This window comes from Uloborus diversus, chromosome 5, assembly GCF_026930045.1.
Source record: "Uloborus diversus isolate 005 chromosome 5, Udiv.v.3.1, whole genome shotgun sequence".
In the NCBI taxonomy this organism is placed as follows: Eukaryota; Metazoa; Arthropoda; class Arachnida; order Araneae; family Uloboridae; genus Uloborus; species Uloborus diversus.
In genome coordinates, this window is record NC_072735.1 from 40,123,915 (window position 1) to 40,145,673 (window position 21,759).

At 31.5% G+C, this 21,759-nt stretch overlaps 1 protein-coding gene across 1 annotated transcript; it reads left to right on the forward strand.

Moving 5' to 3' along the window:
* The first annotated feature begins 1,415 nt into the window (after window positions 1-1,415).
* LOC129222551 (uncharacterized protein K02A2.6-like) lies at window positions 1,416-3,641 on the forward strand. The gene has a single exon (XM_054857063.1). It carries the CDS (start codon window positions 1,416-1,418, stop codon window positions 3,639-3,641), a length of 2,226 nt encoding a protein of 741 aa, XP_054713038.1.
* The last annotated feature ends 18,118 nt before the right edge of the window (window positions 3,642-21,759 follow it).

Consider the following 21,759-nt stretch of genomic DNA (forward strand, 5'->3'; position numbering starts at 1 on the left):
ATCTCATTGAAGCTGAGAGTACCAACAAACTGGTGGGTAATATAAATTTATCTCACAAGTGAGAGTCCGCAGACGTGGTGAGGTTCAAGTCGTAAATTGAGAGAAAAGCCTAGGTATTACGCAGTGAGTTAGAGCTTTTAAGTCAGGGTTAGGGCAGAACTAAGTGCAGTAATCCGGCAGCCCGGTTATCCCAACCAGAGTCTGCAGTTTCGTCCACGTTATGGACTCATTAGAACGTAGTAGGGAATAACCAAGCCGGATATAGATGTAATCCGATTCAAGCTAAGAGTGCCAACGAACTGGAAGATAAAGTACATTTAACTCCCCATCCAGAGTCCGCAGACACGCGCATCACGTTTTTTCAATGTCTTATTCCGCATTTTCATCATTTATCTGCCATGAATGTATTTTCTGAAGTATTTAGATAGACTGCTTATCAATTTTGCAAGCCATATGCATTTTCTTCGTTGAAGAAAGAGTGATGTCGAAAGAGTATTGTTTGCTACTCATGGGAAAAAATATAAAAAATTCTGTGTCTGCTCAAGATTAATATTGCTTTAAACTTCCCCGAATACTTTAATATTTAAATGTTTTCAATTGTTTGTATTGAACTCTCGTATTTAAACATGTTTAATGTCAAGAGCTTTTTGCGATAAAGTTTGTTTAAAACTAAACCGCCTTTTGCTTTAGGATGTATGTTTGCTTTAAATTTTCCATAGGCGCTAATGTTGCTCTGTTTTGAAATGCTCAAATTTGAACTAGGAGCATGTCAAAGTCGTGAAATGAAACATTAAAAGAAAGTATCCATACCGATATTTTAAGTAATCTCTCTTTTGATCATAATTCCAAAGATATTTTCACCCATTCATTCCCAAAATATAACACAAAAAAGTTTGTTTGAACTACCTCCTCAAAAGTTATTACGCCCCACCCCCACAATAACTTTTGAATAATATAGGGACCGGGGATTAAAAAAAAAAACATACCGACAGACACATTTTTCTTATGTCAAAACTGTACTATCCTAACCTAACTTAATTCTGTGTCAAGAATGAGTGGTGAAGTCAAAACTTTCCTTAAAATTTTGTCTAGAGATTTATCATTAAAAGCAAAGTTTTTACTGTAATTTGTGTTAAATTTTAACATATATTTTTACGCTGATTACGCAGTGTGTCATATCTGGCAACATTGAATAGCACTCAACAGATAAAATGAAGAAGTGAACTGAATGAATCGGCCATGTTGAATCTCACTTGTGTACTTGTTGCGTGTCTTGTTCCAGGTTTCTTGTTCTTGTTAATGTTTTTATTTTAACTACCTTTGAGAATAAATGTAATGTTATAACCAAGTGTCACCTCTCTCTCCATACAAACTACAACATTGGCGACGAGTAAATTGGAAAATATTACAATAAGATGCCGAACACTGGTATTGCTCATTTGCAAAGTTTTGTCGAAGGGGACAACTTTGTGGAATATCTCATGAGAGCGGAATTTTTCTTCGAGGCCAACAAAATCACGTCCGACGACGAAAAGCGTGCCCTTTTGTTGACTGCAATTGGAAAGAAGACGTTCTCATTGCTTCGCAACTTACTTCAGCCGAAAGAAATAAAAGATGTAAAATATGCCGACATTGTGAAAGTTTTAACGGATTACTATTCCCCGGCTTCTTCAACCATTATGGAAAGGTTTCGCTTCTACAATCTCAAACAAGGTAATGAAGATATTTCAACATTCATTGTAAAAATAAAGGAACTCGCCAGCAAGTGCAACTTCGGTGCATTTCTAAACGACGCACTTCGAGATAAATTGGTTTGTGGATTACAGCCCGAACAAATTCAAAACAAATTACTCAGTGAAAAAGACGTTGATTTCGCTAAAGCTTCTGAACTGGCTCTTGCTATGGAAACAGCATCTAGAGAGACCAAGTCACTAAAAGAAGAAAATCAAACCGTCCTCAAAATTCATGAGTATAAGAAAGTAAAACCAAAAGATTCGACACGGAAGACTTTTGGAAAGCCAACATATCCTCATCAAATTATAAAAGTAATAAAATCGTGCAAGCACTGTGCTAAATTTCACAGAGGAGAGTGTAAATTCAAGAATGCTACGTGTTATCAATGTGGTGTAAAGGGTCACATTAAGCCTGCATGTAAAGCTTCAAATACGAATTTTCTTGAAGGTGCTGCAAATGTAAGTGATAAACCAGAACCTTATTTGAATAGCATTTTTTCTAAAAATTCGGGTAACGTAAGTGTGAGTGAACAATCAGAACATTTGAATAACATTGTTATGTCTAAGAATTTGGGTAGCGTTAACCCATACACTACTAATGTTCATATCAATGGGGTGAAAGTGAATATGCAAATTGACACTGGCAGTGAATATTCAATTATTTCGTTAAATAAATTTAAAAAATTGAAATTAAATTGCATAGAGTCAAAACCAGCCCCAATATTGAAATCTTACACTAACAATGATTTAAAAATTGTAGGAAATTATGATGTACCTGTAATTTATTTGAATAAGTGTTACAGTTTACCATTAATTGTGGTTGATTGTGATAATGATAATAAGCCTATTTTGTTAGGTAGAAAATGGATCAAAATATTGAAAATTAAGATTGATGATTGTATAAATATGGTATTTGATAAAAATGTATATTTTGATAATGTTTCTTCTACTGTTGAGTATTTTAAACATAAATATCCAAATTGTTTTAATTTAAATGATACAACTGATATTTTGGGTGTACCTATTAATATAGCAATGAAATCGGAAACTATTCCCATTTTTTGCAAAAGTAGACCAGTCCCTTATGCTTTAAGAAATCTTGTTGATAAGGAGTTGGATACTCTTATTAACAATGGTGTTTTGTACCCTGTTGGTCATTCCAAATGGGCAGCACCAATAGTTGCTGTTCCCAAACTTGATGGAAATGGTAGGGAAGCTGTTAGAATTTGCGGGGATTTTTCGCTTACTGTCAACAAGTTTTGTGAAACTCAATTTTATCCTCTACCATCTCAGGAAGAAATTATAACTAGTATGGGAAGTGGGAAATATTTTTCTAAAATAGACTTATCAAAAGCTTTCCATCAGATTCAAATTAGCCCTGAATCACAGGAATTGTTAACATTAAATACCCCCAGAGGTTTACTCAGGTATTCTAAACTTCCTTTTGGGATCAAATCAGCTTCTTTTCTTTTCCAACAAAAGATGGATGAAATATTGAAAGATTTTTCGTATACAAATTGTTACATAGATGATTTATTTATAAGGGCAAATACAAAAGAAGAATGTATAAAAAGAACTGAAATTGTTTTGGATAGGCTAAATTCTTACAATGTTAAGATAAATCTTTCTAAATGTGAATTCTTTAAAGACAGTATTAAAGTTCTAGGGCATAAGAAAGATTTCACCGGTGTCCATCCTTTAGATGAAAAGTGCAATGATATATATCAAGCTTCGGTGCCTACAAATTGTACTGAACTGAAAAGCTATCTTGGATTATTAGGGTATTATTCTCATTTTATTCCAAATTTATCTAATACTCTTCGTCCGCTTTATAAATTACTTGAAAAAGATGTTAAGTGGAAATTTGATAAAAATTGTGTAAAAGTTTTTGAACATAGCAAAACTTAGTTAAAAAAGCATAATATCTTGGTTCATTTTGATATGGCAAAACCAATAGTTTTGCAATGTGATGCATCAGACTATGGCGTGGGGGCTGTCTTGTGTCATGAATTTCCTGGCGGTGAGCTTCGACCAATTTTTTTCGCTTCCAAAACTTTGAGTAAAGCTGAAAGAAATTATGCTCAAGTGCATAAAGAGGCTTTGGTCATAATTTTTGGTATAAAAAAGTTCAATAAATTTTTACAAGGTCAAAAATTCACCATCGAGACAGACTCTAGGCCATTGTTAACATTATTTGGTCATAATAAACCTGTACCAACTATGGTTAACGCGAGAATGCAAAGATGGGCCATAATCCTTTCAAATTATGATTATGTAATAAGGCATAAAAAGGGTACAGAGTTGTTGCTCGCTGATGCACTATCTCGATTACCATGTAAAGATGATGAACCAATTGATGAGTTCACACATTTCATATGTTTCTTTTCTGATTTTGAAAATTTAAAGATTGATGATATTCAGAGAGCAACATCTCTTGATCCTTGTTTATCAAAAGTGTTGAATTACACTAAGTTTGGTTGGCCTACCGATGTTGAAGAAAATCTTAATGAATTCAAAAAGGTAAAGAATGAATTAAGTGTTGAAGGAAATTGTTTACTTCGAGCAAATAGGTTAGTGGTTCCTGAAATATGGCAAAAAAAAGTACTGGAGCTTCTTCACAATGAACATCCAGGTATTTTTAGAATGAAACAGTTGGCTAGAGCTTATTTTTGGTTCCCAAAAATTGATCAGTTTATTGAAAATTTTGTAAATAAATGTATACCTTGCCAACTCACAAGACCTTCAGCTCTAAAAGTAAAATCAAATTTTTGGCCTTTAACTGGCAAGCCTTTTGAAAGAATACACATAGACTTTGCGGAATTTGAGGGTAAAAATCTTTTAATTGTTAAAGATTCCTATTCGAAATGGATCGACGTATCTGTAGTAAATAGCATTGATTCAAAGTCGACAATAACTCAATTACGAAAATTATTTACTTGTTTTGGCTTACCAAGTGATGTAGTATCTGATAATGCTCAGCAATTTAAATCTGACTTAATTTTAAAGTTTTTTAAATCCAATGGGATTAATCCAGTAAATTCTCCACCATATCATCCAAATTCTAATGGTGCAACGGAAAATTCAGTGTCTATTGTTAAAAATATGTTGAAAAGAAACATTTTCTGATCGTAAATATGATAATTTTCAACATAGATTAGATTCGGCACTTTTTGCTTATAGGAATACTCCTTCATCAGTAACGCTAAAAACTCCTGCAGAGTTGATTTTTGGCTATTTGCCACAAACTGCTATTACGAAGGTTAGAAGTAATAATTTGTTAAAAGAAAAAAAGTATCAGGATTATCAAAAATCTTATTTCAATCGCAACGCTACTAAAAGAAATTTTGAAATAAATGAGAGGGTGTGAGTTAAATCAACTAGAGGTGATGTAATTAAATGGTTCCCTGGTAAAATTACTAAAGTTATAAGCCAGAATACATTTTTAGTTAAAGTTAATAACAAAACACGATATGTTCATTCTGATCATCTTAGAAAGTCTGCAATAGACGAAGAAAAATTTAGTTTTTCAAATTTAACTAATATGAACCGTGATGTTAATATACCATCCATTAGGAATGCTATTTTACCTGCATTAGATATTGCTAGCAAACCTAATGAAGAAAATGCTCAAAATAATTGTACAAATGAATCATTACCTAATGCAGAACCGTCAATAGTTAAGCCCGAAAATCCTCCGAATGCTGAATCTCAAAAATCACCGATACGTTCTACCAGACCAAAGCGAAACGTAAAACCCATTCAAAGATATGGCATTGATTCATGAATGTATATATTACTTTGTAATAATTTATTTTGTACATCATTGTGTATTTTTATTTGTTTACTAAATAACAAATAAGGAGGAGAGTGTCATATCTGGCAACATTGAATAGCACTCTACAGATAAAATGAAGAAGTGAACTGAATGAATCGGCCATGTTGAATCTCACTTGTGTACTTGTTGCGTGTCTTGTTCCAGGTTTCTTGTTAATGTTTTTATTTTAACTACCTTTGAGAATAAATGTAATGTTATAACCAAGTGTCACCTCTCTCTCCATACAAACTACAACACAGTGTAGTATATAAATTTATGTACATAAAATTAACTTACTGGTGGCGTTTCAAACCCTTTCATTAAATAATTTTAGAGCTTGGCTTATAATTTTGTGCCTCACTGTAGCAATGAAATCAGATGAACGGTCTTCCTTCTATCTCTAAAGAGAAATAAAAATATCTTCCCATTGACGTGAACATTTTTCACAAAGAGTACTTCTAAGCCTGACACCTCGAATAAAAATTTAGTGTCAAGGTTGAAATATAATGGAAAAAGGAAACATCTTGGATTTTAAACAACGATACAGGTTTTTCTAAGACAAGTTTTTAAAATACCCTGTGGAGTTTCAAGCAGAAATGAACATTCAGAGAAATTCAGTTGGAAAGCAAAAGCCAAACAAAGCTGAAATCCCATCAGACTTTGTATTCCTGCAGGATTTGGTGTGTCAGTCCCTGTGTCAGTCAATTCATCAGACGTCCCTCGGGCACATATATTTCTTTTTTGGCTTTCAAAGAACGAAAGACTCTTTATCAGAAAAACCACCTAACTTCTTTTCTTGAACGGTTAAGATTTTTATTTAGAGATTGCTTGTTTATTTAAGTGAAATACAGTAGCCAGTTCGAAACAGTTTTTAGTTTATGGTTAGTTTTTTTTTTTTTTTTTTTTTTTTTTTTAATATGTTTTTATGATTCTACATATTTAAAGTATTTGCGCGCTCTACTCTTTAGATCAACGAGACTTCAAGTTTAATTTTATACTACTATTAAAATTTAAAATTTATTTTCTCTTGAATTTTGGATCCAGTCACAATTTGATACACTCGTAACAGGAATTAAATTGATGTCCTAACTGTGTTTACTCGACACTCTACCGATTTTTCTAAACAAAACCGCTACTAAGATTGGCATATTGGGTAAAAACAATTGCAAGTAGCGTTTGAGCATGGATGCAACATTTCTCTAGATTTATCGACAGTTCGCTGTTTTACCACTGCAGACTAAAATACTAATGTACGTGAATGTACGTGACTAACTAATGTACGTGACTAAGGACGTATAAAAGTTTGACAGACTTGATCCATTAAGAGAGACGAATTAATAGTTCAAAAGTGTTGAGCCTCATTGAAGTGGGTGAAAACAACAAAAGAATGAAAGACGACTGCAGAACCGCGTAATCTGATAACTGTGTTATAGTGAAATTTATGATTTCGATCTAGGCATCGTAAACCTCGTTTTATACCTTATCGAAATTTAGTGTGAATATTAGAGTGGGTCGAAACATTTTTTTTCTGATATTGATGATATGAAGTGCGGGAAATATGTCATTAGTTGACTTTTTTTTCATAGTAAATAGCTGATTCAAAGATAGAGTAACTTTAACATGATTTAAAGGGGTCTGGGACACAAAAATCCTCAAACTTTGCAATTTTTTTATTATTTAAAAAACTTCTCCGTTTTTTTTCTGCTGAAAAGAACGCTTGCGTCTTGTTTCTATCTTAGTTAGGCAGAAAGATATAATTATTTTTGTTGCATGCATTTAAACATTATTATACTTAAATATAAAGTTTTAAACGCGTTTTTCTCCATGATGCAAATTTTTCCGATTTTTTGCATTCAAACTATCGAGAGCTCTGATACGTCGAGAACTGATAAATGGTATGACGCTATGAGAATATTTTTTTCAAACACTTTACTTTTTAATCGGAAAATTTGAAAAAAAAAAAAAAACAATTCTGTATAGGGAGATGAAATGATTTTAAAAAAAGTATCTTTGAACTTTTCGAAATTTTTCTTCAAATATTTTCTATTTTTATTGAAATAATATGGTTTAAATCGCCAAATAAAAATTAAAGCTTAACTTTTTGAAAAACATATTGAAAATTGACCAAGAATATTTTGAGTTTTAGCGATTTAAAGCAACCCGAATTTTTAACAAATTAAATTTAAATTAAAAAAAATATATATTAGTCACGGCATTGCTTATTACATAGATGGTAAACCAGTGCAAAAAATTTCAAAAACCTGAACTGTGTAATATTTTATTTTTTAAAAAACATTTGATTAGATCTATATTAGTTACAAAAAAAAACAGTGTTCTTTACTGAGAATAAATAATAAAAACAGTCTAAACAAAACCTTAAATTAATACAAAACTTAAATTAGACCATATGCCCAACTCATTCAAGAGTTTTGATCAATATCATAAACTGCACACTAATGCTGAAAATTTCCTGAGGCTGCATGAAGTTATAATGGATTTGAACACATTTTAGTGCTATTCACGCAAACATGGCGTCTACATGAAATCAATATTAGAAGTTGAAACTATGAAGCATTGGATTGTAAATTTGCGCTGAATACATTCCTCATTTAATAATATGATATATCTTATTCGATGACAGATTTAGTTAAAAATAATTTACACCTTAATTAAAAGCCGGTTTCAATTAAAGTAACATTAAAAGCAAAATATATGTACTGTAACTAAACAATAACTAAATTTAATTATTTAATGTTTTGAGAAAACGATATCATTGACTAAATACAAATGAAAAAAATGTAAATTTATTAAGGAGTACGAACCAATTATTTATTTATTTATATATTTATTTATTTATTGGACATATCTTTTTCATTCTCTTGGAAATGGCCTGTGGTGATTTGGATATGAAAATTTACTAAATGATATTAATGTGATTATAGGAAAACTATATATAATGTATTTTGCCATACAGTAAGTAAAAGAGGGGAATTTCGTTTCGAAACAAACGTGTTGAAGAATCTTCGGATGACAGTATTTAGGAAAACATTGAAATAAGAATAAAAATACCACTACTGTCTACCACTAGTAAATCCAGTGTGAAAGTAATTACCACGGCCATGATGTATTCAAATATTAGTATTTAACATGAATCTTTCACAAATGTTTATATTAAAAAAATTAAAAAAAACTTTGAAACTACGTTTCGGTGGCATGCGAACAACAAAACAAAAGGCAAGTGGTAACAAAGTTCGTACTATTGATTAAGAAAAAAAAAAATAAGCGCCTAGTATACTTAAATGAATTTTTCATTTTCTCCTCTTGTGTCTCTATTTTTTTTATAACTTTCAACACAAAAAATATGCATTCAGGGTTAAATTATTCTAAAATTTAATGTTTATATAATAAAATTAACAAATGAAAAATTATGTATTTGCATTTAATAACACAATTACCGTCCTAAACGCTATACGTAAAATTTGAATTCAATTAATGAAGTTCGTTGTCTCCCAAAACACGTCAAAGTGCTCTTATCATAATATTTAATTGCATCTAATGTTTACAAAGGGTTAATTTTGAGCGCTCGTGTAATGTTGAATTCTCTAAAGCAGATGACTTAGATGGCCATTGCGGTAAACTATCTACAAGGGAGTGCGTAATTACGTTGAATAGGTAAACACAAACTAATGATTGTGCAATCCAATCGTGAGCCGGAGCATGTACCTTTGTTAGACAACAGTCAGCTAAAACACATCATTTCTCCATTATTAATTATTGTTATTTCCAATAAAGCTCACTCCCCTAACGTTTGAATACTGACAGCAAAGTTGCTTTCAAATCCTCTTCAAGTCAGTCTACTCTCTATGCGGCTGCAGCTAAGGAACTTGTATTTGATTATCACCAGAATATTCAGCATAGCTTTATGCTAATTATAGATCATTTTCAAATGTTCTATTCCTTTGAATTGTTAGATTATTGATGTAGATTTAGCTATTTAAGACACAGATGCAACTCTACCTAAAGATGATGTTTCCTTAATTGGGTCGTAAGGAAGCTAAGGACAAGTTTCCAATATACGTGAATTCGGGAAAGTAGTTTATTTAAAAGTTTTAACCAGAGGAAAAAAATTTCGTTAAGTGTCAAACATGTAACTTTGAAAACAAATGTTGAAAAACATTTAAAATATTATTCAGTATGCCATTGGATTATTCTTCAAACAAGTTGAAATAAAAGACGACTTTTTGAAGAACTTCAAACATTTCAGATATTCTACCTTTATATATTTTTCTAAATTTTTGGCCTCAATTTCGGAAAAATATTACATACTAACAAATATTCAAGGAATAATAATCGAATGACTTTGCAATATTTTGTGCATAAGCATTCAAAATAGCTTAGTATAAACCGCTGAAAAAGTTCGAATTCGTGTTTTTTTTTTTTTTGAGCAATCACGATTGCTTATTGCTTTTATTTGACCGTTTTTGGCGTCCGTGCCTTTTTCAACTTGGACCAGAAGCCTTTGCAGCACCACCGCCCACCGTCCTCCGCTGGCGGCGCGGCGCGGCTGCTCCGGTTTTGAGCTATCCGCTTCTCCTGGTCGGAGGCGTCCATTTAGTACACACACGCACATTCACACACATACACACACACGACTTCACACACATACACTCACACGACTTCACACATATACACTCACACACGTAGGAGGAGTGGCAGGTTTGGGGGGGGGGGGACAGGAGCCGTTTCTAGAAACAATAACTCCAATGAGTAGGGTCCTGCCTCAGTTCGTGATTGCGAAAAATATAATTCAAATTCAAAATTTCAGAAATCAAATAAATTTTCTTTTTTTTTTTTTTTTTGAGGAGGGGCACTACAAAAAGCCTAACGAAGTAGAAACAGGGATTGTATTTATTTATTTAACAAATAAAAATTCATATACAGCTGATTAACGATTTTGGATTTCTTGTGTATGAAAACTCATAAGGATCTATTCTAGCCCAATATAAAGTATGTTTTAGTATGATATACTGCCACGGGGAGGTAGATGGCAATATCTGCAGAAATTGGCATTCGAGATATTTGTAGAGATTTGTGTTGGATTCAATAACAAACAATAGGGAAATATATAGGTTAAACGTTTGTTCGCGCCTTTTTTTTTTCAGCGGAAACCAAATAAACAAACTAGTACAATAAAGCTAGTATACAACCTATGAGGTAGTAAGAAAAAAAGGGATGCAAGTGACAAAATTTAAAAAATGGAGATAACTAGTACAAATGGTAGGTGAACCTCTCATCTGTCTTGGGACAAGATATGGTACTAGTAAGCCCTGGTAGGTGCTGATGTATAGCATGATTTTAAAATAAATTTAATGAAAGCCTACCTAGGATCGGATCTTTAAACGCGTTTTACTCGAAACTTAAAAAAAAAAAAAACCCATAAAATTTGCAGTTACTGCCTTTTTATCTGCCCATGGCAGTATGCATCTTGCAGCATAATGATGCCAGTTGCTTTTTGCAAGAAGAAGGATAAAGAGGCCATGAAAACTTGCAGAACAATATTAAAAAATGATTTTTTTTAGATGTTACAAAAAGCTTTCCTGAAATCGAATAGTAACCGAGTGGCTTTAACAGCTCTCCATTTTTCTTTACGTGCAAGGTTTAAATTATTCATTTCTGCCTTATTTATCGCCGTCTCTTAAATGTAAGATTTTTTTAAACGAAATATGGTTCTTATGATTTTTTTTTTTTTGAAAAACCTGCATTAAAACTTCACCTATATTACGCATATTTATATAAGATGGAAATTAAGATTGCGACTACTCTTTCTTCACTAGCTTAGCAGTAGAATAGCGCATTAAATAAATTCCATTACTTTCAAGTTAATAAGACTAATCAAAGTCAGCATTTACATAACAATTCTGAACAATTGACAGCAATTGCAATACAGACAATGCAGTCTTAACATAACAAATTTCTTAATAAAGAAACAGCATTCAAACTAAACAAAGGATTTAGTGGCAGCATTGCTTTAAGCAACAATACAGATTTTCAACCAATTCTTCAACAAACAACTATAACAATACATTTTCTAACATCTTCATTGTTATACCATAATAGCATTTCTTAGATTTAGTCAAATCAGATTCTCATTCTTACGAAAATCAAATACAAATGTCTCATACACATCCAAATTTTAATCACTTAGCTGTGGAATGGCATGCAAAGAAATGTGAACTGCGTTGATTTTAAAAATTAATGAATTGATCAATTAGAAAACAACAGAAATACGCAACTGTTAAGTTTAACTACAGATAATACCGTAACCAGGATCCCCCTTTTTTTGTATGATTGCTGATTTAATTAAATTGCGATTTTTAATACCAAACTTTTTCAATTCATTCAAATTCTCTTAATAGCTGTCCTTTCCTAAAAATACGTATTTGGAGGAAACATTAAGAGACAAGGATAATTTAAAACGACAACTGTAAAGAAAGTGAATTATATGGATTGAGATATTAATTATTTATAAACTCGCCAAGTGTAACGCTAAACAGTGTCGTACCGCCCGTCTTGAAGCAAATGATGCGTAGACATGGTTCAAGAAAAGCACATATAAGTAAAAATTCTGTGGTAATTCAAAAATCCGTTCGGCAAAAATCCGAAACTTCCGAATTCCGAACGCACTTCCATGAAGTCTTAATAAGTTTCCCTTTATGTTCATTAAAAGAGAGTTAATTTTTGTTTAAAATGCAATCACATATTGTATAGTATTAGCATTTTATTCTATGTTACAATAACACATATTGTATAACTACTTTATTTGATAAAATACAGACTATTTTTCTTAGCAGAATTTTCGTTGCTTTTTATCAAAATTCGAGCAGTTTGAAAAAACGAACTACCTATGGTACCAATTTCTTCGAGTTTTTGATGAATTAAAAAGTGATTTATCATTTTGCTAATAAAGCAACGATCTATTTTAATTTTGTAAAACCTTTATAAATTTCCATGTATTAGAAGTACTTTTTATTTTTAAGTATATTTGGCAGTTTTATATTTGATTTCATCATTCTGATGCATAACATGCTTGCTGTTAATGTAAATTTCTTAAAACAACGTTTACTTTTCTGTTGCGACAATGACTCCCCATACTACGTATGTCTTTTCGCTTTTAGTTCTGATTGTTTTTAAAACGTGACGTTGATAATTGGTTTAGTTGTAAACTTATTATATTTTTTAACACATCCTCAGTGAATGTTTTTATTGTTTCGATTGTTTGCAATTCTTACTTGCCCGAAACAAGGCCATGGTTTTAACTCAAATCTTCATAAGACAAGAAAGGCTACACATCATTAAGTCTTCAGTCTAGCTTATGAGCACTGATCCAATTGCAGCGTAAATTTTATTCTCCGTTGTGGCTACCTTCACTGTCACAGTTCGTTTTTACTGGACTACAAAATACAAACAAATCACAAAATAAAATGCAAACAAAAATACAATATCTTATTACACACTTACTTTACTTCGTACATTTAAACATGTAATCTTATCTTTTGCTGGATGACAAGAAGTATTTTAGACCCACATGAAACTCTATAACTTTAATACTAATGAAAATATTACGACCAAACTTCGAAATAAATATGGATACATTATTTCGTCTAATGTATTTACAAATGTTTAATGTGGCTATCTTTAGCCTTAACACAGGTAGTTATACATGTTACGAAATTTTCTTCTATGAGCTGCAACTCACTTACTGATGTTTTATACCAGGGTCATTCCGTGTCAAATCAACACAGTGATCAGACCTCACCCTCTCAGATTTTGATGAAATTTGGTACAGAGTTTGTCTTTATGTAGACATAATAAAATATAATTTTTTTTTTGAAAAATATTAAACGGATTTGAAGATACAGCGCTGTAAAGCTACCAAAAAGGGGTCGAAAAACGTGAAAGAACCAATTTTCAAAATGACCTAGAATCTTTTCTAATTAAGATAGAGAGTTGAAACAAGTTTCATTTGAAAGCATTTTTAATGACCTTTTCAATGATATGCAACATGATTAGGTCGAAGAAAAAAATATTTTAGTTAAATTTGAATTAAATTTTAAAATTTAAATTTCACAAAATGCGCGTCTTCAATTTTTTTCAAATTTTTTTAAAAAAATGCTTATACACTACTCAAATGGCTGTAGAAGTTTCAGGATGGGCTTATAATGGGTTCATGTTTAAAAAAATCATTGAATAAACAACTGTTGGATCTACAACACAATTATAACATATAATATAACATGGTTTTAGTTTTAATAAAATATTTATGCATAAAAAATAAATAAATTATTATAAATGTTTATTCAGTGCTGACTAAAATGTCTGAATGAATTTGAAAGTGGGCTTATAAGTGTTTCATATTAAAATAAATCATTGAATAAAGCAGTGATAGCACAAAATAGGTATTAGATAACATGCTTTAAGCTCTAAGAAATAGAAGGAACAAATTAATAAAACCTATTGTAATTATTTTTCTAGCAAATAATTTATTTTGTATTAATTTTAAATATAATTATTACCAGAGCATACCTTTACTTGAAAGTTTTGAATATTTCAATAACTTGTAGAGTTTCAATTTCTGGCAGTGTGTATGCTCTACCTGTTGGAGTCATTGGGTTTACTTTACATAATATTTGAGTGACTGATACCCATAGTGTATCTGGCTGTGTTGGAAAAGAAAAAGAAGATGAAGGTCCTGCTGGATGAAGGAAAGTTACTTTGACTTCATCAGTATCTTCATTTTTCTCAAGCACATATGCAAGCCACCAGTTATGTTCATATATTACACATACATAACCTTGTATTTCTGAAAGTTTGAGCCTATCTTCTGAAGAACTTACTCTCTCAATAACAAATTCTGCTGAATGAGAAAATGTTTTGACTTTGACTTTTGATGTACTAGACGCTACGGGAATAAATCCATGTAACTTCTGTGTTCCTTTAATGGTTATTGACTTATTGAAACGATTTACAAGGAATTTTTCAGTGTTCATGTATTCATTTGGAGTGACATAAACGAAATTGACAGATGGAACATTTTGTACAGCCCATTCATACAATTGTACTGGTGTTGTAATTTGATTATCATAAGGTCTCTGTAGACTTGCCTTTGCTGCTAACCTCTTTACTGTACCACCAATACCATCACATGGTCCCTTACCATGTGCAGTGGCTGAAAAGTGCCACTCAGCTTCTATATTAAAATCCTCTTTGTGGAAACACAGGTTGGTAAAGTTCTTCTTGTTTTTGTACTGAGCTGCTGAACCGTCTGAAAAGTAAAAAATCTTCCTAATCTTGTCATCAAATTTTCCTTTTAGAAAATCAATCAGCTTTTTCTGAAAGCAATACACTGTCACTGTATTATGTTCTAAACATTCAGTTATAACAACTAAACTAATGTGTTCAAGTTTTCCTGCACTAATATAATAAATTATGAATGGGTGAATTGTGGTTTGTTCACTTGCCCAGTGGTAACTTTGAGCTTCATCTTGTAGGACAAATTTATAGTTTTCAGAAAAGTCGCACATTACTATAAATTCTGCATCTACTAATTTACTCTTAATTTCATTCAAAAATGAACTTTGCTGCTTTGCAATAAAATCATGCCGAGCAAGAGCAAAAAGCTTTTCACAAAATAAATCTGTGAAGTCTGTTGCAGATTTCTCTATAGTTTCCAGGTTGCAACGATCAACTGATATCCATTGACGAAAAGTTATTTTTTTCTATCATGTTTTCATCAAACGAATATTCCAGCATATCTTTGATTTCTTTAGTTCCTGGACAAAAAGAGCATTTTCCCAAATAACATTCTATCGATGCAGGATTACATATAATTTTAGCTATGCAATGTTTATAAGTCTTCAGCTTACCATCAGTTAACAAATCAAGTTTTGCATTTTCAATCATCAGCTTTACGTTTTGATGGGTGGTGCATACACAAACCGTGTGAGTTCCACTCTGGCCAGCAAGTACACAATTTTTCGGCCTTAGTTCAGCAAATTTGGAGAAACTTATCTTAAAGTTGGGATATTTATCTTCATAAGATCTATACGCCTCCATCAAATTACAGAGAATCAACCGTTTGGATATTTTTGCTTTATCCCCATTTTCGGTGCGAATAGATATACAATCTTTCATTCCTGGTAATATTCTACTAATTTCATCACTTTCATAGAAAGCTCTTATATTATCTGCAACTTTAGGAGGAAGACTTTTCCCTGGTTTTTGATTCGGGCTGGCCAGAATACCTTTATCTTGTAAGAGTTTTTTTGATTTTCTTACCATGTAATTAGGAGCATTGAATTCCTGCATAATTTTTCGTATACTCCATGACTCAGGCAGGCAGGTAAGTATCATCAATTTGTTAACATTAGAAGAAGAATTTGTGAATTTAGTTTTCAAATTATTTAAAAGTGTTTCTTCAGCTGTTTCAGGCTCACTCTCAGAAGATGTTTCAATATTAGTAAACAGTTTGCATTTTAATGCAGTACTAATCTTTTTCATCTTATTTGCTGAATAACCTTTGTTTTCTGATTTCCTTTTATCAATCGGAGACTCTCCCAATTCTTGTAAAGACACATTTAAGGTTTCAACAATTTCTGACTTAGGGGCAAAATTTGGATCACAACTTTCAGAACATCCACTGTCTTCAATATGCTGGCCTGAGTCTTCATTTTTCCTTAAAAGAGACAATTCTTTTCTGCAAGTATGGCAAATTTTAGCATTTTCTGGAACTCCACTCAAGTATTCTGTCATCCAGCCTGCAACTTCACGTAATTTCTTTTTGTCTCTAACGCAGTGATTATCCTTTTTAAATGGATTAAAACACTGTGCAGTCAAGTATCTTTGATCAGCCATATCTTAAATTTTACATAATATTTACATTTTACCCTATATTTACAAAAACTTAATACTTAAACAACTTTTGTGATTACTAAATATATTAAATTTGGTATGTACAAAATAATAAGAATTTAAAAATAATAAGAATTTTAAACTAAAATTTCCTTGTATTCACTATAATACTGCAGTCACAACAAAAACTCAATATATTCCCTATCTCTTTAACACACTCCAATAAAACACACATCTGACTTGAGGCTGATCAGAATTGACACTGAGCTTAAAACAAGGAACTGTGGTGATATACAAAATCTATCCAGACATGCGCATTATAATGAAGCCCATATGTCAGACCTACATATGCCAGATGTAGCTTAATATAAACAAAGTTCTACTCCTTCTTGCTTGGTTATGCCTAATGAAACCTTATGGAGATCTGGTAACTAAATTTATTACTTTTTTCATCTTTCTTTCTCAACTATGTGAGGTCATCTTAATGACTACCAAATAGCTCACACACTCCCCCCCCCCCTTTTTTTAAATCTAGCAAGTTAACCATTCAAATAATTGATAACTTGGTTTTAATCAGTTGTATATATATTTTTTTAAATAATAAGCAAGCATGCCTCAAAATTAATTTCATTACATTTCATAAGGTTTATTTATATTTAAAAAAATTTAAAAGCATAAAAAATACTTAGAACAAAATATTTATTGTCTAAATTTCTTACATTCATTTATTTTAAAAAATGAAGTAATGATAGATTTAAAATTTGAGGTTATGCGACTGACAAACTTTTACCCACGTTTACCAGTTCAAGTATGTTTCAACAGGCAGTCCTGCCATTTAGGGAAGGTTGGAGCGGAGTGATATTCCTGAAATAGGAAGATTAACCAACTTATATGAAAATGGATGTGGTTTTTGCTGTTTCTTGGTGTAATTTACATTGAGTATCAAAATGAAGAACCTGACAAGTAAATAAATAAAAAAATACAATTAAATGGACTGCAAAAACCCTTAGAATCAGCTACTTGACATTTAACTAGCAAGTAAAACCAAATTAGTTTCATCCCTTTAATAAATATTTTCTGGTTCTAAAACCATGCTATATTATACGGTGTAATTGTGATGTAGATCCAGCAGCGGTTTATTCAAATATTTTTTTCAACATGAACCCATTGTAAGCCCATCTTGAAACTTCTACAGCCATTTGAGTAGTGTATAACCATTTTTTAAAAAATATTTGAAAAAAATTAAGGACGCGCATTTTGAGAAATTTAAATTTTAAATTTTAATTCAAATTTAATTAAAATAAATTTTTTTTAAACCTAACCATGTTGTATATCATTGAAAAGGTCATTAAAAGTGCTGTCAGATGAAACTTGCCACAACTCTTTATCTTAATTAGAAAAGATTCTAGGTCATTTTGAAAATTGGTTCTTTCACGTTTTTTGACCCCTTTTTGGTAGCTTTACAGCGCTGTATCTTCAAAACCGTTTAATATTTTTTTTAAAAAAAATTATATTTTATTATGTCTACATTAACACTACCTCTGTACCAAATTTCATCAAAATCTGAGAGGGTGAGGTAAAATTTTGTCAAAAATTGTGTTGATTTGATGTGGAATGACCCACCATTCATTCCACGAGGATTTCTTTTTGGATGGCACATTTTTATTGAAGTTTCACACACACCCTTGTCTCCAAGACCTTCTTGCATTGTTAAACGGTGTCGACGACCCCAAGCTGTAATGGTGTGAAGTGGAATATGTGCTAGAAAAGGAATATTTAAGATACGTATCACAAACTCATTTTGGAAGATAGTGTCTTACCTTGGTCACAAAAGCTCCTTGTAAACAAAAGATAGACCTTCCAACAGGATTTCATACCAGCACACAGAGCTAAAGGCATTTAAGATGAGTGCAAGGTTCATTTCCCGGACCACATTGACGCTCAAGAATGTCCACCGTATTCCCCAGATTTGAACCCGGCAGAATGATCTTCTTAGCCCATTTGGAAGACAAGGATGATGACTAAACCTCTTAAAAATTGGCATTCCTAAAGAAATCCTCATGCAAAGGGTGGAATGAAATATTAATAGTGAGTGCGGCCCATACCCGAGAATCTTGTGACATGTTTTAAGCTCTATATTAAGAATTAAGGTAGCCACTTTAAAAATTTGTAAATATATTAGACGAAATAGTGTACATTCATATTTATTTTGAAGTTTGGTCGCAATGTTTTCATTAGCATTAAAATTATATTGTATCATGTGTGTCCAAGTTTTTTGTTGTCACCCAGTAAAATCCAGATACATTATTGCGTTGATTATGATGAAGATAAAGCATGCAGTCACGCCTCAACACAATTCACTAATAAATTCTTGGAGAAATTTGTAGCGTCGTACGGGTATGAGGACCATTCGCTTCAGCAATATCTCAGCTAAATGTTCTGAAATATTGTGCTCAACTTTCCATTTATTTTGACTTTTAATTAAAATCACGTTATCTAGACGAAAACTTCGTAGACTGTGGGTTCATTGATTATCCTTAATTTTATGAGGTACGTCCATGAAACATGTACATCCTGAAGTGGGGTAGGACAAACTACTTGAGACGACTAAACATAATATTTTGTCTGTAGAAAACATTATAAAAACGGTAGTTAAAAATAATGTTTACCAAAGGAACAGTTTGTAATAGAATTTTTTTAGGCATACTACGTGTGTAATGAAAACTTACGTGAAGATCACATAAAAATATTGGTAAAGCCACTGTAATATGTGAGGTAGTTTATAAATATATTAATTTTCACAGGTTTTTATTATTATTTTTTTTCATTTTACTTCCATTTTGGGTCGGAGAGGGAAGGTGAAATTTAATTCAAACTTAATCTTAGTTTGATTTTTACAAAAAACTAATATTTGACTGTTACATTTTATAAGTTTGAGATCAATAGCAAATATAAATAAATAAATAAAAAATCTTGAGGTTTCAGATTTTTTTTTAAAATTATTTTTCCCTCTTTTGGAGATGGTAAGAGTAAAAAAATAATAGTGGATTGAAAAGTTATTTTAGTTAATAAATGCTTAGCACTAATAGCTTTTTTTTTAGGTGTTGATAATACTGAAAATCACACAAAATAGCCACAATTATATCATAATGTACATAATGTTTTAATATAAATAAGTTGTTGATAATTCAGAGATATTTAAATAAACGTAAAAATAAACTAATGTCAACAAAGTTTTGTCAATATGACCCACAACTGCATAATGTCGCACATAGCAGGGTGATGAGTTTTAAAAAAGTTAACAACTGACACATACAATTTACACGAGGTTTATAAAAGTAACAACCGTTTCGAAATAAAAAAGAACAAGTACAGATAGAGGAAAGGAATTTATTGAACAAAAATCAACCTGTCGTACGCTATTTTTCGACATTGCTACCTTGATTTTTCAAACCATAAAGTAAAATGTTCTCTGAGCTCATCATTCATGTTGTGCAATTGACTGCCAAGGAATGCTTTCGATGCCAAAACAAAGGAAAGTTGATGCAAGCGAAGTCGGGGCAGTTCGGAAAATATTCATAGACGTTCCACCCAAAGCCCTGTAAAAATCCTCATGTTTAACTACACAGGCGGCAACTTTCTGCAAATAGGTGTACTAAAACTTGTACAACGCTATGACAAATGCTCGGAAAATCACGAGAGCAATGTCAAAAAAAGCGTTAGGGTGGTAGATTTTTGTGCATTAAATTTCTTTGCTCTATCTGTTCTGGTTCGTTTTTTATTTCAAAATGATACTTACCTTAAAACATTCCTTGTATATCGTTTTTAATTGGTAAATACTTTGCTAGGTAAATTGTTGTTATAAAAAAAAGACTAGCTAATAGTGCATACATTTAGTTCAATTCAAAAACGTGTTCATTGCTTATTGCTCTATAGATGGGGCGAACCTAACCTGTTAACGTGTAACGCTGTGATTAGGCTCTACGTAGCCTTTACAAAGCGGTCAAGTTAGTTTTACCCAAACTATAATTGCAGAAGATTATGCAACAGTAGATAGCCTTTATCTACTTCTTCATAAGTACATATAATTTTTCTTGCGTAATAAAATTACTTTATCAATAATAAAAAAATGCTTAGCATTTTCAGTAACAACTTATGTTTACATATTGTGTTTCTGGTTGTTAAATTGAAATTTAAATGAGAAGTAGTGTCGTAAAACTGTATCAGAAACAATCTTACACTAAACCCGTATGTGCAATTGTGTGTGTGCACACAATAAATATCCCCCTATTGTTTTCCATAGTTCAATAAGTTTGTTTTAGCAATCACATTATATGTATTTAATGCTTGCATTATCAATGGTGCGAACAAAAATCCTAATTTGGTTAATGTTAAGTAAAGACATTCTGTTACAGCCATTAATCATTAATTACCGAAAGGATGACTGAGCATATCTCATCAATTTTGTGTGAGAGTTGTTCGACTAAGTAATGAGAATGACAGGTTATTAATGGCATTGTTAGATAATGGTTATTCAATAATGCGTTAACCTTGTGTTACTTCAAACGTTATTTTTAAATTTCGGTAACTTGATGCGGCAATTAAAAAGATGAAAAAATGCAAAGTTTTCACAAATTGCGAAACATTTTTGTCGTAATAAATGTGATGAAAGTTTTCGGAGTGGAAACTTATTTTAGCTAATATTTCACTTTTTTTAGCCATATAAATGTAAATGTCTACATTACTAACTTTTGTAATTTAGATAGATTTTGGATTACGAGGAATATTGTTACATGTTTAAAATTGCCGCAAATCATTTTTGAAACTTGTTAAATTCCTTGAATTTTAAAAGTATTCATGGTTTACATTTTATACTACTGAATTTCATGTAATGATTTATATTAATGATATGTGGTACATTAGACTCAAATAAGTTGAAGTACGAGCATTTAATTTAGTTGTAACACCGTTATAACTAATGCCTTATAAATGCGGTTTAGTTTTAGCTTATTATTTGTTGCTAAGAGCTATAATATGTGACTGGTAAGTAGACTTAGAAAACGCAATACACATTTCGAAGATACATTTTGCATTAAGAATTACAACACAAAAACATTTTCATCATACACCTTATCATACATTCTGCATTTTTTTAATTGTTATATTTCTATGCAGAAGACATATAGTATTTCAAAAATTAATTGTTTAAATAATTAAACTATTACGACTTTGCGTTTTAGTATTAAATAGTGAAGACCGGATACACAATTCGTGTATCGTAGTTGACAGGCATGTCGATTTGGA